The 16,410-nt window shown below is 38.8% G+C and overlaps 1 protein-coding gene across 1 annotated transcript in view; it reads right to left on the reverse strand.

Moving 5' to 3' along the window:
* LOC139742838 (uncharacterized) overlaps positions 1-16,410 on the reverse strand; it is a 72,777-nt gene that overhangs the window by 4,871 nt on the left and 51,496 nt on the right. The window contains exons 14-29 of the mRNA XM_071653355.1: positions 16,143-16,346; positions 15,153-15,293; positions 14,344-14,560; positions 13,610-13,872; positions 13,100-13,303; positions 12,048-12,431; positions 11,142-11,369; positions 10,031-10,144; positions 9,664-9,774; positions 8,894-9,201; positions 7,273-7,620; positions 6,208-6,573; positions 5,498-5,660; positions 4,913-5,057; positions 3,822-4,048; positions 1,171-1,392 (exon numbers count right to left, since the gene is read on the reverse strand). Of these exons, the coding sequence (XP_071509456.1) occupies positions 1,171-1,392; positions 3,822-4,048; positions 4,913-5,057; positions 5,498-5,660; positions 6,208-6,573; positions 7,273-7,620; positions 8,894-9,201; positions 9,664-9,774; positions 10,031-10,144; positions 11,142-11,369; positions 12,048-12,431; positions 13,100-13,303; positions 13,610-13,872; positions 14,344-14,560; positions 15,153-15,293; positions 16,143-16,346 (3,645 nt within the window). The remainder of the gene's footprint in view (positions 1-1,170; positions 1,393-3,821; positions 4,049-4,912; positions 5,058-5,497; positions 5,661-6,207; positions 6,574-7,272; positions 7,621-8,893; positions 9,202-9,663; positions 9,775-10,030; positions 10,145-11,141; positions 11,370-12,047; positions 12,432-13,099; positions 13,304-13,609; positions 13,873-14,343; positions 14,561-15,152; positions 15,294-16,142; positions 16,347-16,410) is intronic.

Raw genomic sequence — 16,410 nt, forward strand, 5'->3', positions numbered from 1 at the left:
TAAATTGTAACCATTTTCATCTGGCCTTTGACCCTAAAATTCATAAGATAATCACTGTCAGGCAGAACATGCATAAATATGTAGTAAGTTTCAAGATAACTTGAGCCACTTCCGAGATATGGAGGAAAAGTTAGTTCAGCACTTTCACTTGATCTTTGACCTATTGACCTTTCAGGCAAAGAAAAGAAAAAAAAACTTTCCAGAGAATCTCTATTAGGTTATACATGCATACACCAAATGTAAAGAAAAGAAAAATCCTGCTGGCACTGCATAAACATGACGGAAATAGTAAAATTTTGAAGTGTTGCCCTTGACCTTTGACCCCTAACCTTTGACCCCAAGAACCCTAAATTGTCTAGATAATCACTGCCAGTCAGTACATGTATGTTCCATGATGATACCTTGAACAATTTCCAAGGTACGGAGAAAAAAGTGCAGTTTTAATATTTTTACTTGACCTTTTGACCTTTGACCTCATGACCCCAAACTTTCATCAGAGAATCTTAATTGGGTAATACATGTATACACTAAGTTTCAAGAAAATATCTTCAGGCATTGCATAGATATGGTCGAAATAGTGAGATTTTATGTATTTGACCTTGACCTTTTGACCTTTGACCTCGAGCATGTGCACCCAAAAGTTGATAGGCACAACTTCACCCCCTAATACACATACAAGCCAAGTTTCATTAGGATACCTCAAAAGGTTTTTTAGTTACGCTGTCCACAAAATTCATTATGGACGGACGGAAGGACTGACAGACAACCCAAAAACATAATGCCTCCGGCACCACTTCGTGGTGGAGGCATAAAAAAAGAAAAAAGAAGATGAGAGCTACAATGGACATCAACTGAGTAATCCTTTTCATGTAGATTCTTTTGCCAGTTTTTAACACTATTTCTTAAAATTATGCTGTCCAGCAGAATGTCATATCTACTGGATAAACTAGATTTTTACAATTATAATCATTCAAGATAAACTTCAGCAATATAAAATAATATGCCTCATACTATATGACGACTTGAATACAGTCAATAATTTAGTTCAATTGGTCGAAGAGTGATGATAAATGAATGCGCACAAACCAGTAAATGAGCTTATCAACAACACTTTCTTGCAACACCTACATGCAGTGTCTACACAAACATGAAAGGGCAAATGGAGCTTACTGGCATCAAAATAAGTCTGAAGCACCAGTGATCCATCAGTGATACGGAGAACAATGTCATCCACTCTGGCATCTTGAAGGTGGAAGAATCTAATCATCATGATGATCCCACCCTGATCACGGGTGCGAAACTCCACCGAGAAGCTATCTCCAAATGAGATGAGTCTGGAGTCCAAGACCAGGCGGGTGTAGCTGGAGACGCCATTGTAGGTGGATGATGTAGCTACGGTGGGTAAGAAGAGACAAAACAATTCATAAAGCTTTCATTCTAACAGACATTTTACATTTCATTGTATACACTATTCCAAACATCTAGCATTAGTGTGCAAAGCAAGTATACACCTTAAGGGCTGATACACACTGAATATGATATCAGAATCATTTTCATATTGGTTTCATGTTCAACAGTCTTACTACAAGTTGACCAGATCTGTATGGAATATGATACAGCTTTCAAAATTGTCTACAAGAATATATGTATGTAGATAATAAGATGTCTCTGCACACACAATACATGATTCAAGCTCTCCATGATCTATCTTTTGTTTCACTTTTTTAAAAACTATGATTATATATATCACAGAAGGTGAAATTGCAAATATATATCTGTTTTTTAATATCAGCCACCTATTAAACTCACATTTCCTGCAGATAGTGATTGCGTATGACAGGCATAGTCTCAAGCAAAACATTAGGCTTTATTTCACAGCTGAATGCATTAACTCAAAATTAATGGATGGCAAATTTTCAGAGTACTGAGACATCACATATTCTACCACTGGATTTCATCAAAGATCATGGCAAAGGAACAAATTTCATTTCGTCTCAATGCCGGAAGCTACGGTACTTGTATGTAGCATGAAAAGCTGTATTAGATAATACCTTACCACCATCACATTTACAAGCATACAGGAGCCATAACTATACAGTATGTCAAAAAGAAATTGCAACCGGATTTCCGCATTGATAGCTTTCAAAATGATCAAACAATCTGAATGTAATTTCAGGGTATGAAGCAATAACTTCTTATGTATTTCTTGCAGAAAACACCATTCGATTTGGTTAGGTGGTCACAGAGAAATGTGGATTGTTGTAAAGCATGTCATGGGACCGTTCTTCCAAGTTTAGCACTACGATGCTCTTGCCATTTTGTAAGGTATGAAGACAATGGACAAAAAGCGGAGGGAAGGGAAGGGATTCCTGACATGCTCTACAAAGATCCCAATATCTCTATGACCACTGAAACCAATAGAATGGGGTTTTCTGCAAGATCTATGTAATCATTTAAGTTTCATACCTTGAATTGCATTTTTAACGATTCACCATTTTTAAAGTTATTATTGCAGAAAGTGCGATTTTGATTTTTTTTTTTTGAGGGGGGGGGGAAGGGACATACAGTTTAATTACAGTATAATAGTATATACACTGTAAGGTCACAAATTACTATAACTCATGATAATAATCCAGCTATTCATGATGTCAGAGTAATCTTTTCATTCAATGAATCCAATATAGATATTAGAATGCACAAAAGTTTATCAAGATATTGACAGAAGAGTACCTCCACCAATGTTTACAATGTGGAAATGAATCAAAGGATGATGAACATAATGCTCCAGTAAATTTCCCAAGAAATGCAGTGTATATCCAGATTATATCATGCTTTTCCTTTTCCAATATACCAGAAGTTACCTCATCATACTATGGAGAAACGTAAATTGAGAAAATCACTCTACACCCTGTAGTAAAGATATTACACCATTCTACACATAATAATGTCATCTCAATCCTGTTATTATTCCATATGCCACTCTCTTCCCATTCACTGTGAAATGATATCAACAAAGCCAAATATTCTTTCCTAAACAGCCTCTTAAAAAACACCGGTGTAACATATCAAAATCAAATTAAAAGACCCATATAGACGTCGATAGCGTGTGAATTGTCCAGCATAATAAACATGACTAAAGGAGACTACCAAGAGAGCATCTTGAATGAATTGTGCCTTACCATTCCACTTCTGTTATTCATATTTGAAAAAGAAGGAGGATATAAAACTAATGGCGGACATTTGAAGCTTTCAATGAAGAGAGAGACAGAGAAAAACAAACAAACAAACAAACAAACAAGCAAACACACAGTGAAAGTGCTGCTGTAAATCAAGAATATTAAGACACTAAAACACATGCCACACCATTACTGGTGGCCAAAGGAAAAAAATGACTGGTTCTAATGCACACAATGGAATATTATCCTTGTCTTTTTATCACATAATTTTGGAGAGAACAACTATTTTTCATTGATGTCTTCATAGACTAGAAAACTAGATTGTCTGAGTTCTAAATTCTGGTCAGTGAAACAGCATATGATAAATCATATATTTTGAAGTGCTTTAGATCACACTAGACAATACCTGGTCACAGAGAATAAAAAAAGATGAAGGATAGCAGAAGGTAATATTGTCTGCTTGGAAGCAAACGGGCTTAACTGCACAAGCACTGTGCAGTTTTTACATCCTTCTGGCTCTGAACTAAATTATATAGCAATGGCTAATTCTTGTTCTTGCTCCATTACAAGAATCATAAGTACATGAACAGCTTACACCCTACACTTGTCTTTCCAAACTTCAGCTCAAACTTGGGTTGCACCCACCTTCTGAACAGTCTGGTTCCACGAAGTCCCTGGTACAGTCACACTGATAGCCCTCCCAGCTGGCTCGACACACCCCATCATTCTGACACGGGGAAGGGAAACAGAAGCCCTCCCTCCGGCACCCTGGAGTCGCTGGTGGAGGGTCACTCCTAGAAATAAAGGGTGTGGCTGTCTGTAGCTCCACCTCCTGTCCATTGATTGAGAGCTCTCTGATGCAGCCAACAAAACTACAAGGATAGGTGCGAAAGGGTAACACGCTTTACTTGCATTCTTTCTGGAGCACTATTTGGAAAGGAGAGCCTAAATATCATAAGTGGTTATGTGTACAGGATCTCACAGTATTGCATGCAATAAATATTTACTAGTTTATACGAGTCAAAAATTGACTGTAGTCCACATTTTATGACTAGCAGCCTAAAATAGACAGGATAGTAGGAAACAAATCAAGCAAGCTTCACAAACAGACATGCTCAATTTTACCATTTGAGATTGCTCCAAAAACAAGTGTCTCATAGAGGAATTAGGAACAGAAAATACACAAATATAGCTATACACTGTACATTGCAGGGATTCTATTGTAACTTAATAAAGATATAAGACACACTCTTGAAAATGTGCTGAAATCAAATGTAATTCAACTTTAATGTGCATTAAAAAAAAAAATCTTGTTTTAGAAGAGTACTACATGATTACTGTATAACAGACAACTCGAAAAAGACCTTACATGCACAGCGAATATTACAGCTAGAATGAAGAAATATCACTGCAGCCATGGAAAACTTATGCACCAACATATCGTCGCTGGGGTGACAAGGCATTGTGTCTCAAATTTTGGTGAAAATTACATTTTTTGATTAATGGTCAGATAGTCATTTAAGTGGTGTCCTATCTAAATCCTATCTGTCTGACCCCCGAAAATGAAGCCTTCACAGCATGTCAAAGGAAAGGCAATCCCATCTGATATAGTGCTTTGGCTGCCATATTTTTTGGCTCTCCTGAATATGTGACATTTTGTAGATACAAGGCCTTGTCACCCCAGCAACGATATGGATATTTCACATTGCTGTCTGCATACAGAGGGTCAGTCTTACCTAGCTGTGGTAGGCAAAGAGTCCTGGAGTGCTATAAAAGCTGATGCAGTGCTGAGTCTTCCAAATAAGATAGGCATCTCAAGATCCAAGGATGGAGGTGCCAGGATGGTTCCTGAACTACTCTCACTGGACTCTGTGTCTGTCACTGGTGTAGAAACAGGAGATAAACATTTCAGTGGCACAAGTACATTGAGCCATGCATATGAAGAAATTAGTATTTGAGTGTACTATAACAGCACTCAATAGAGTAAAGAGGATTATATAATGATGAAAGTATCTAAATGTCTTGAAGGAACTGAATGTTGCATTTCTACACATGGAAATCATCATATGAGTTCTATCTTTTATCATTTGGAGACACATTTACTATTCCTAACGTTACTCAAAACACATTTCATAGCAACAAAGTCTTGAACACTACTACTTGCATCTTATTTGGAGAACAATCTGTCAATCTTACAGCATTGAAAAAAATGAATCACTGGTGTTTAAGTTTGAGCGGTCTACTGGTCCATGACTCAAACCATGAATGATTGATACATACCATCAATCACACACTGCAAGCTTTGAAGGACTGATACATACCATCAATCATGAGCTGCAAACTTTCCAGGACAGAGAGCTCCATGGTGAACCAGTTTCCATTACTGACTGGTACTGTGATCTCAGTGGACAGGACCCTCCCTGGCTTCAGCAAGTTGACCAAGATAGACTCATTGCCTGCCTGAGAAATGGACAGACCTGATGTCTGGAGGAAAGAAACCCAGGAAGAGAGGAGAAGAATGGATCAGGGAACAGGAATGGAGGTTATTATTCATGTTTTCTTAAAAAAAAAATACAGGGTAGGCACATTCAGTTTGCTAACTGCTTTACAATGGCACCCTGTATATATACAAAACTAGAATGACAATGAAAAAGACAAATAAACATTGTTGGATTTATGGGAGAAAAATTAAAGCACACGGATAAATCTTAAACAATTTGTTCAACAATTAGGTTCAAAACAGATGTACAAACACAAGAATATGGCTTCACAAGAAAAGACGACAGCTTTATAAGAGACATAACATTAAAAGGTCATCCATTTGACAATCAGAAACCAAAATCATGTAGCACATAAAGATATTCATGCTGACAAATTGTGTTCATGTTGCAATTATTGCAGCTACTACATTCCAGGAAAAATACAGAATATCACTTTTGCTTAAATTTCAGAGGCATATTGGAAATTATCAAGAATATCGACACAAATTTGTTGAAGACAAAATACAGATGAACTCAAGCTTGTCACCTACCATGTACAGAATGAGACCTGGGTCAACACTTCCGGCTGTGAATGAAAACTTGATCCTGTTGATGACCTGTCCCGCTGCAATACCTCCAGCTCCAGCCCCAAAGTGTAGAAACTGGTCTGCATTGAAGCTGGCGAGGGTTTGGACCTCACAGTGAGTCCCCGAGAAGCCCAGAGCACATGAACACTTATAGGAGACCCACAGGTCCACGCATGTTCCTCCATTCTGACAGGGGGACGCTCGACATGGAGAAGAAATGAGGCACCCTGGGGTGGGGCCGGTAGCATTGCTGTTTGCACCCCTGGCAGTGACAGAGGGGTCTAGGGTAGGAGGGCTGAGGCTCTGGACTTGATTGTTGACAGTGAAATCCTAAAGAGTACAACAGTCAGTCATTTAATCATTACTCATGTCATCAGGCATTCTCGGCTGTCAGTTGTGCTACATTTAATTACACCATATTCCAGGCAGCCACAGCAGCCCTGTTTGCCCAAAACGCAGTGCGCTGTGGGCAGGTGGGATATCCTCCTTTTTTTCCCCCCACATTATTCTAGTTTTGTTACAAGGTTATCCTTGTTCCAGTGAACATCTAGCTACTTGGTATCAGATGCCATCCTCACTGCATCTGGTCAGGCTAGACTACACCACATTTCCCACCATGTCCCACTGTGGACCATCTGCAAGTTTTCTTATGGCCTATTACGTGCTGTCACATTTTGTTGCATTCATCCTGTTTTACTATGGCCTATTAGATTTCTCATTAGCTTCATAACTGCTGTGGCAAATTTTTTGACAGTTTAAAAATCTGACATGGCACCCATGGCAATCACATTTGCCTGTCCCCACCCCCCCCCCCCTTTCCTTGTGTCCATCCCATTTTGGGAACATGGTGTAAATATAGCATTAAGTAGCATGATTGACTATTAATAGTATTTTACAGGACAAATCATGTCATCACATAGTATCAGTGGTAATTACACTGAAGCACAGCAAGAGCAGTGACAAAAAAAAAAAAGGTGCATTAAGAGATTTAGGGCAACAAAGGAAATTGTCGCCACACCCCAGACATACCTGAATGCATCCAATGAAGTTATCAACAGTCTTCAGTTTGGAGATGATATAGGGTGAGGCAGCAGGCCCGATACCACCGACATAGAGGTCCTCATTCAGCTCCACTGGGCCTCCTGACACGGAGGGCGCCACACTGCTAGAACACGGTGCTGCAACACAGTTTCCCTCATCAACCATCACAGTGAGTGCCGTGCCATTGAGAGTGACGGTCACTTTATGCGTTGAGCCATCGTTGAGGGCGCTGCTCAAAGATGTTATCAATGATTCACTGCCAACATTCATGGTTGTGATCAGAGAGCCATCAGAAATCTCCACAGCAAGATGGTCAGTGTAGCCATTGGACTGAAGCTACAGTGTATCAAACAAAAAATGATAAAACCAATCTTATAAACTGTATCACTGTGGCTGGCTACCTAGATTCAACACTTATCTAGCATTAACAGAATTACAAAGAGCTAATTTCAAACTTGCTCTTGGAAGCACGCTTGTAAAAATGTACGCTTAATTACTGGCTTGTATTCTGAGAATTTTGATGCCATGATTGTAATCTTGATTTGAAATGCATTATGATGATTAAAGTATATACCTGTATCCTTGAGAAGAGCTAATTTTGTAGATTATTTACAGAATTGCAAGTTTAGTATGTCAAATATTCGGTGTGATTCTGGCTGATGACTACTCACTACCTAAATTTTAAGCAATTTCAATATAAACAGTGAATGCAGATGTTATACTGTTATGCAAGATGATTGTATTTCACAACTATGTAATATATACATACTACAGATTTGTCACTATTATCAGGAAGGATCTGATGGAACCATAAATACTGTTTTGAATAAGTGATTTGTGATATGTACAATTGCCACACTTTCTAGGTAACTATAAGAACGGCTTATAGGTCACATATATGTGCAATAAGTGAAAACTTTTCAACCTTCACAGAGGTATGATAGTAAGCAAATAATCAACGTTGGTGAAGGTGATGGGACAAACTATCACTTCTGAGGTGATCTGGATGTAGCTATCTTTCCGAAGCGCAGCTGAGAAAAGATAGCGTACATATTCAGATCGCCAAGTAAGTGATAGTTTGTCTCATTGCCTGCAACTGAAAGTTGATTATTTGCTTTATATTCCACATCTAGGGTTCTAATGTTAGATATTCGCATTTTATTCCACATCTGAAACCGTTTTAGCTGTCACAGGGTATCCTCAGGGCTTAAGCTACGTAGTTTACTTTAGACGTATGCGCGTAGATGACAAAACAACGAATTTGCTCCGCGCCCGCCCTGCACGTGGCACCGAAATAAAAGTGCGTTGCACTGTGGTCTATCACTTGACCCAGGTCAAATGATAGACCACAGTGCAACACACTTTTATTTCACGCGTACTCAAAATTGTACGTTATATCACGTGTTAGGACTGTGTGGACTCAGAGATCAGCGAAACAAAATGACTATCATCATAGAGTGTAACTAACTTTTCTTCTCAGGTGATGTGATGGGCAAAACTACGCTTTATCATGTGATCAGCTCTTGACCAATCCTATAGCAAGATTCTTAGTATGTGGAATATAATGGCCACTACTAGGAGATTCTCCCCATCCCCATAACACACTTACTCCCTCATTGTAAAGCAGGACACCAGATGGCAGAGTAGTCACAAAGGTCATCTCCACGGAGACCGTGTCCACTATCTGACGTCGTACTCTGCCACCACCACTGGTTGGAGTGGCAAGCTGACTCAGAGGGGGAAGCCTGATGTAGCCCAACCCATTGAAGCTGGCCTGGCTAACGGTACCACAAAGGGTACCTGAGGTCCCCGGGGCACAGCTGCACTCATACATGTTGATCTCTGGTTCAAGGCAGGTGGCACCATTCAGACAGGGATTCGAGGCACATTCTTGGATGTCCTTTTCACAGTTGGCTCCTATATGGACAAGAAAAAAGAGAAAACAACTGAACTCGATGTCAGATAACAGACTGGCAATAGTCCTACCTTCACATACATCTACTACAGTACACTCCCGTAGTACTGAAGTTGAACATAATTACAATGAAACTCTTGTTAAAATGACATAAGGATTCAAGTCCCCAAATTATTGTCTATATAGCTTTGTATGCTTTATCGTTCAGCTACAATGAAATTTCAATATGACGAAAGAAAAATACCAGTCCGAAGGATTTTGTTATAATGGGAGTCACCTGTATATAAGGAATGCAATGTTTTCGAACTCATACTATCAGAATAAGTTCTCACTATTCTCACACAAAACAAGCAAATATATGATTTTCAATTCAAAAAATAATAATCTCCACACATATCCCTTTTCTGCTCCAATCAAGTCTCCAATTTCCAACTTAAAAGACAGAGTTAATGCAAAATTCTCACCTTCATACCCTGGGTCACAGCTACAGTTGTAGAATGAGATGAAGTCATTACATTGACCAGAGGCACAAGGGTTTGAGGAACACTCATTGGTTTCCTGCTCACAAAGAACACCTAGATACAATGGAATAAAAAACGATGTCATATTTATTTTCAAATGTTGAATGAAATCTGTCATATATGTGCTTCTTACTGCTCTCTTCAACCTTTCAAAGCTGATATTTAATGGATCTTAAACATTTTGCTATGGACTTGTTTTGACAGAAAAAACATAGAAGGTTACACAAAAATAAATGGTGCAGAAGTAGTTTACATGACCTTTTGCAGTTAATTCCTTTAAAATTACCACACACTTTGTCAGGTGTATTACCTTCATATCCAGCAGTACAGTTGCATTCAAAACCATTGATGAGATCCTGACAGATAGCTCCATTCAGGCAAGGGTCCGATTGACACTCATCAATGTCAATACCGCATAGGACACCTGTAAATGAGTAAACAGTTTCCTTCTGTCAAAGCTCAATGTGTGATGTACTTAAATCTATGCAAGGTACATTTTGTTTCTGACATTTGATTACACAATACACACATTTGAAGTACACTATTGTAACTTGATGCACAGGAAACTTATGTCTTAGATTATACTATTTGCAGTAGCACTTTCCAGGAGAGGCTACACTAAATCTCAGAAGCAGTATATCGTCGCTGGGGCGACAAGACCTCGTATCTACAAAATGTCAAATGTTCAGGAGATCCAAAAAACATGGCGGCCAAAGCACTGTGGCGAATGGGATATCCTTTCCTTTGACATGCCGTGGTGGCTTCATCTTTGGAGTAAGACAGTTGAAATTTGGACAGGACGTCACTTAAGCCATTATTTGACCATTGATCAAAAAAAGTCATTTTCACAAAAATTGCAGATACAAGGTCTTGTCACCCCAGCGATGATATGTTATTCCAGCACAACACCAATAATCTCTGTTCACAGTGGCACAGACAGCATGCCAAATATTTCGTAGGTTTAAATTTTCATGAATTTCACGAGTCAGGTATTATTCGCGAATTTAAAGACACACAAAAAAATTGACTCGAATCGAGACTTGAGTGTGATGTGTACGCATACATTTCTTCATTCAGTGCCATACTCCATGATCGCAAATTCAACTACTCGCAAAATTGTCGGGAAGTCCCGATTTGAAAAGAAATTAGACTTGCTAAATATATGGCATGTACAGCACTTTGACAAGACTAATGCAAGTGTACAACAACATGCACACAAAAAAAGGAAAGGTTTATCTCATTGACACCTAAAGAGTGAAAATATAAATCAGCCATTTTCCTTGTGAATAAGCCTCTTCTCTCATCGAACAAGACATACCATTATACAGACAGTCCTCCACAGGAGCACCCTAATAGTCACCGCTTTTCATAGGTCAAGAGACAGTTCAGAATTGGTGCAGAGGACACGTAAAAGAACATACCTTCAAAACCTGCAGCACACGCACACGAAAAGGAATTGACGCCGTTGAAACAGGTGGCGCCATTAGCACAAGGGTTGGAAGAACATTCGTCCAGCTCTGTCTGACAGTTGGTTCCATTGAAGCCAGGGAGACAGGAACACACGTACTCATCGATGAGGTCAGTGCAGGTGGCATTGTTCTGGCACGGTGAACTGGAACACTCATCAATCTCAGTCTCACACACACCACCTGATATGGGAAGAAAAGACCAAGCAAGTACTTTGATTCATCATTACATCATCATCATTATTGCCGTCTATGTCGTGACTAAGCATTATCATGGATAATACAGTCACATTAAATGACTGGATGAGCATCTGTCTATCTAACACACTCAAGGGTCAAATTATGAGTTTTCAAGATTTTGACATTGATACCCTTTCCAACCACAAATCGTATATCATGCTTATGAATGATGTTGATGATAAAAAATAACAAGAGTTGGTGCTAGTTGACTGGAGATGTTTTAAAGCTAGCATATGGCAAATACATATCATTGAAAAATAAAACGTAAAGCATACAACTTGAATAATGCAAAACAAGCTGCATATGTATAGTTAAATATTGTCAAACTTTTCTCAGCAAATTAAGGTCAATGCACACAGCAAAATTAACACATGTAATTACTTTACCATTTAATGTACAGGGTATGCCATGTATTTCCAGTACCAAAATATTTAGTAAGATGCCAATGAAACATTCCAAACAGGAGTTACAACTAAAACAACAACAATTTGACACCTTACATTTTTTATTCTTTTGTGTCAACAGACTTTAGGCCATTTGAAATAAATTGTACATCATAATCACAATGTAAATTTAGTAATAGACCCGAGTCTACATAGCTTGAGCAGTTTATACTCTTACCCTCATATCCAGGCAGGCAAGAGCAGTAAAATCCTTGCACCAAATCATGGCAGCTTCCTCCATTCAGACAGGGTTGTGGCTCACACTCATTAATCTCCATCTCACAGAAGTCCCCCTCAAAGCCGGGGACACACCGACATAGCGGCAATGCTCCTGACTGCTCCACACACTCGCCCCCATTCTGACATATTGGGGGTACAGTACTGCACTCCAAGACATCGTTCTGGCAGTGGTTGCCGCTCCAATACTGGTTGCAGATGCAGTCGTAGGACCCCCGGTGGTTGTTGCACACACCTCCATTGAGGCAGGGTGAAGTCACACACTCATTGACATCCACTGAACAGAGCTGGCCTGTCCAGGCCGATGGACAGATACACTCAAAGCCTGCATCCAGAGAGCAGTAATGTCAGGTAGTCATGCAGTAATCAACAAAATTATATATCAGCCAATATCAAAACTGAAACATAAGAAATATCCTCTATATCATTGCTTCTCAACCTTTTTTAACCCGATGCCAACTTTAGTTCCAGCAAATTTCTCAAGGACAGTTAGATTGAACACGCATCTCTGTCATTTTATTTTTTTGTGACGTTGCGGACCATCTGCGAGAGGTTCACAGCCAACCAGTGGGCCACAGCCCCCCACCACTTGAGAAGCACAGCTCTATATCATACAAGTTTCAGTTTCAATGTTAACATCAATGTCTTGTCAGAACATTCCTGTATCCATTGTCATATTTTGGTATGTCTGTAGTTTCATTTTGTATTTTCACCCAGGTGTTTATTATTCACTCCACTTCATGTAACACAAAGTTTGGAGTGTTGTATAACATTGGCATTCATACTTGAGGATGTTGAGAAAACAAACATATTTGATATTTGTAGTTGACTTTTAACTGGTTTAACATTAACATACACCTCATATTATGACCACTTCACACATTCAGGGTGAAAAAAAAATGCATTTCTGAGATAACTGTATAGATTTTGTCATTTGAAGTTTCCAAAGAATAAACTCAGCAGTCACCATTTCCCAACATTATCACTTCTTACCTGTGGATGTTTTGAGACAGGTAGCCCCATTCAAGCATGGGTCTGAAGAACAAGCCACATAGACTTCCTGACAGAAATGACCTACGAACCCAGGCTGACACTGGCAGGAGAAGCCAGCTGTCCCATCGGTGTACTCAACACATGTCCCATTATTCTGACATGGGTCTGACAGGCAGTCATAGATATCACCTTCACAGCGGGAACCTGGAAAGATATACAAGTTGAATTTCAGGTTGACATCTTTCAAGAAATTGATTAATTGACTGATTGATTACTTAAATGTCAACAATGAAAATTCTTCATACATTGGATATTACAACAAAATAAACAGACATACAAATTTAATAAAATAAAATGACATACAAACTGAACAATTGACAGTCATAACAGTATTACTCTTTTCTTTCCCATTCATCTGCAACATGCTACATTACAATTTGTATTTCAAGCATAGAGTGCTATCAGGTGACATAAGATTCTTGTTTGTCACATGATAGTCGGTCTTTTCACCTGTAAAGCCAGGGGCACAGGTGCATGTGAAGTCCAGGCCGTTACTAGGGAAACGTTGACAGGTGGCGCCATGGAAACAGGGCTGGGGGTCACAAACATCCGTGTCAAGTTGGCAGTTGACACCACTGTAGCCTTGGGCACAGGTGCAGTCATAGCGGAATAAACCATCCACACAGGTTGCTCCATTCAGGCAAGGGTTGCTGGCACAGCTGTCTATTGGGAACTGGCACTGAGGACCTTCATATCCTTGAGGACACACACACCTGGCATGGGCAGAGGAATCAAGATCAATATCTGGCCTGTAGAACATCACACCTATCTAACACAAACACAACACTTGTACAGTAAATAACATCAAGAAATCCTCAATGTACACCAATGACACATTTCAATTTTTCAAGCACTGGATTGATTCACCACTTTGAATGAAAATCATCTATGATAACATTTACATGTTTCTGAATAAACTTATAGCTGTACAGAATGCTATCAAATCATGGTACAAGTTTGCAGATAAACTCTTAAGCTCTTAAAATATTACTTTCAGTAGTACGAGAAGACTTGCCACATCCTCCAATATGGCAGTCTTACTTTCCTGTAATTTATGAAATGAGTCATGCCACAAATCTTTAAAAATTCAAGAAAGGAAAATGCTATACATGGCACTAAATAAGATTCATTGATGAAATATACTGATATAACAATGAAATATGATACTATGTGTGCATACTTACTGAAAACTGTTGATGCCATCGATGCAGATTTGGAAGTACTCGCATACATTATGGAGGGTACATTCATTAATGTTGACCTCACAGTTGACGCCCTCAAAACCAGGAATACACAGACACTGATACGTGTTAGGCATCGGCTGGCTGCAGTAACCTCCATTCTGACACGGCTGGCTGGCACACTCGTCTATGTCTGTTTGGCAGTTGATTCCCTCAAACCCTACAACAAAAGAAAATAACAACATCAACAATCATGTCCATCATTTCTATTTATTATTTCCTTACACCAATTACCACTTTTGTTAAGAAACTAGGTTAGCCATTATGAAATATGTATGCTTTTAATCTAATCAATCTAGTCATTCTAATTCAAATTTCATATTTAAAGCTGTCAAGCTGGATACATGCAAATTCAGACTATTCATAGAGACAGAATTCAAAGTTCAACTGTGAGTTTATGACATAATTTCCAGCCTGAAAATAATTCTTGTCATGTTGTATAATGAGACACATATCACATAACAGTCATATCCATTATAACAAAGTCTTGTCTGGTTGTTGTGGAGTTCTACATAGCACTATCATATCAAAGGGGATGGAAAAGAAGTACATGTAAATGTTATATTGAAACACCTTGCCTTATGGCCAGTACAATGGGGTAACATTGTAATAGTAACAAGAACCACTTCTCCTTCCTTCTGAACAGATGATAACGTGTTGTTTACTACATTAATGTCTATACATCATTCCTCATCCTTTCATTAATGCCAAAGTCATATCATTCTCAGAAACATAGGAAAAGATTCACTAACCTGGCTGACAAGTGCAGTTGTAGCTGTTGATAAGGTCCAGACATACACCATTGTTAAGGCATGGGTCTGACTGACATTCATTGATCTCCTCCATACAGTTTGTTCCTATGAATCCTGGCTGACAGTAACATGTGTAGCCACCTGCATCACACATGAGAGTACATAAATTATTACTTAGATCGATCACAAAACAAAGTACTTGAGTAAGAAAAGATTTTCCTCAGGGCTGGGTGAAAAGGATACGAAGGCACAGGTGCAGATGCAGGAAAATATAATGACTACAGTACAAAGTATAAGAAAACAGATCAGTGAAGTGACATACAAATTAAAATGGAGCTGGATTATTTGAACAGCATAATCTTATTCAAATTGATTTCTAATGTCATGTGTCAAACACTACATCATTCCTAAAGCAAAAACCATCTGAGTTAACAAATGTCAAAGGACTATTATGAATAATAGCACAAAATCATCACAACTTCATAATGGTAAAAAAATGTGACAAAATTGTTCAAACGCACACATACTTGATATCATTCTTATATGTTGAATGCTAGAAATTGTCAATTTCATGTGATAGGATTAAAGACTCTGCGCTTAATCTTATATCATGACATCATGCTATCTTTGAGAATCCTCAAACGTAAACTGTATACTACCATATTTCACGAGGTTTTTATTTTTGATAATTTCATGAGTCGGGTGCTATATGCAATTCAACAACACGTAAAAATATCAACTCTGATCCTGACATGAATGTGACATGCACGTATGAATTTCTCCATTCATTATTTGTACTCCATGATCACGAATTTAACCACTTGTGAAATTGTCAGGAAATCCTGATTCCCTAAAAATTAAACTTGTTAAATACATGGCATACACAGTAAATGTGCTTAAATGAGCTAAGTCATGTTGTAATGGACTAGGAGACTAAAGGCAAACTGGGAAAGGTGACTTCTAACAAATGAGGTGACTGGCAAGTCTTACCAGATGGCTGTTCTAGGCAGACTGAGTTTGGTCCACAGGGATTGAAGTTACACTGTCTGACCAGGGCCTGGCACTGAGTACCAACAAAGTCTACTCCACAGCGACAAGAATAGGAGTTTGGTCCATCCACACATTCACCGCCAAAGTAGCAAGGATTGCTGGCACATTCATTGATGTCGATGTCACACTTCTCTCCTTCAAAACCTGAAAATGCAACAAATTCTAATATTTATCAGTGTCTTTTTACAAACAAGCTACACCACACAAT

The sequence above is a fragment of the Diadema antillarum genome, unplaced genomic scaffold (genome assembly GCF_040938485.1).
Source record: "Diadema antillarum isolate AM-2024a unplaced genomic scaffold, OU_Dant_1.0 seq00001022_RagTag, whole genome shotgun sequence".
Taxonomy (NCBI): Eukaryota; Metazoa; Echinodermata; class Echinoidea; order Diadematoida; family Diadematidae; genus Diadema; species Diadema antillarum.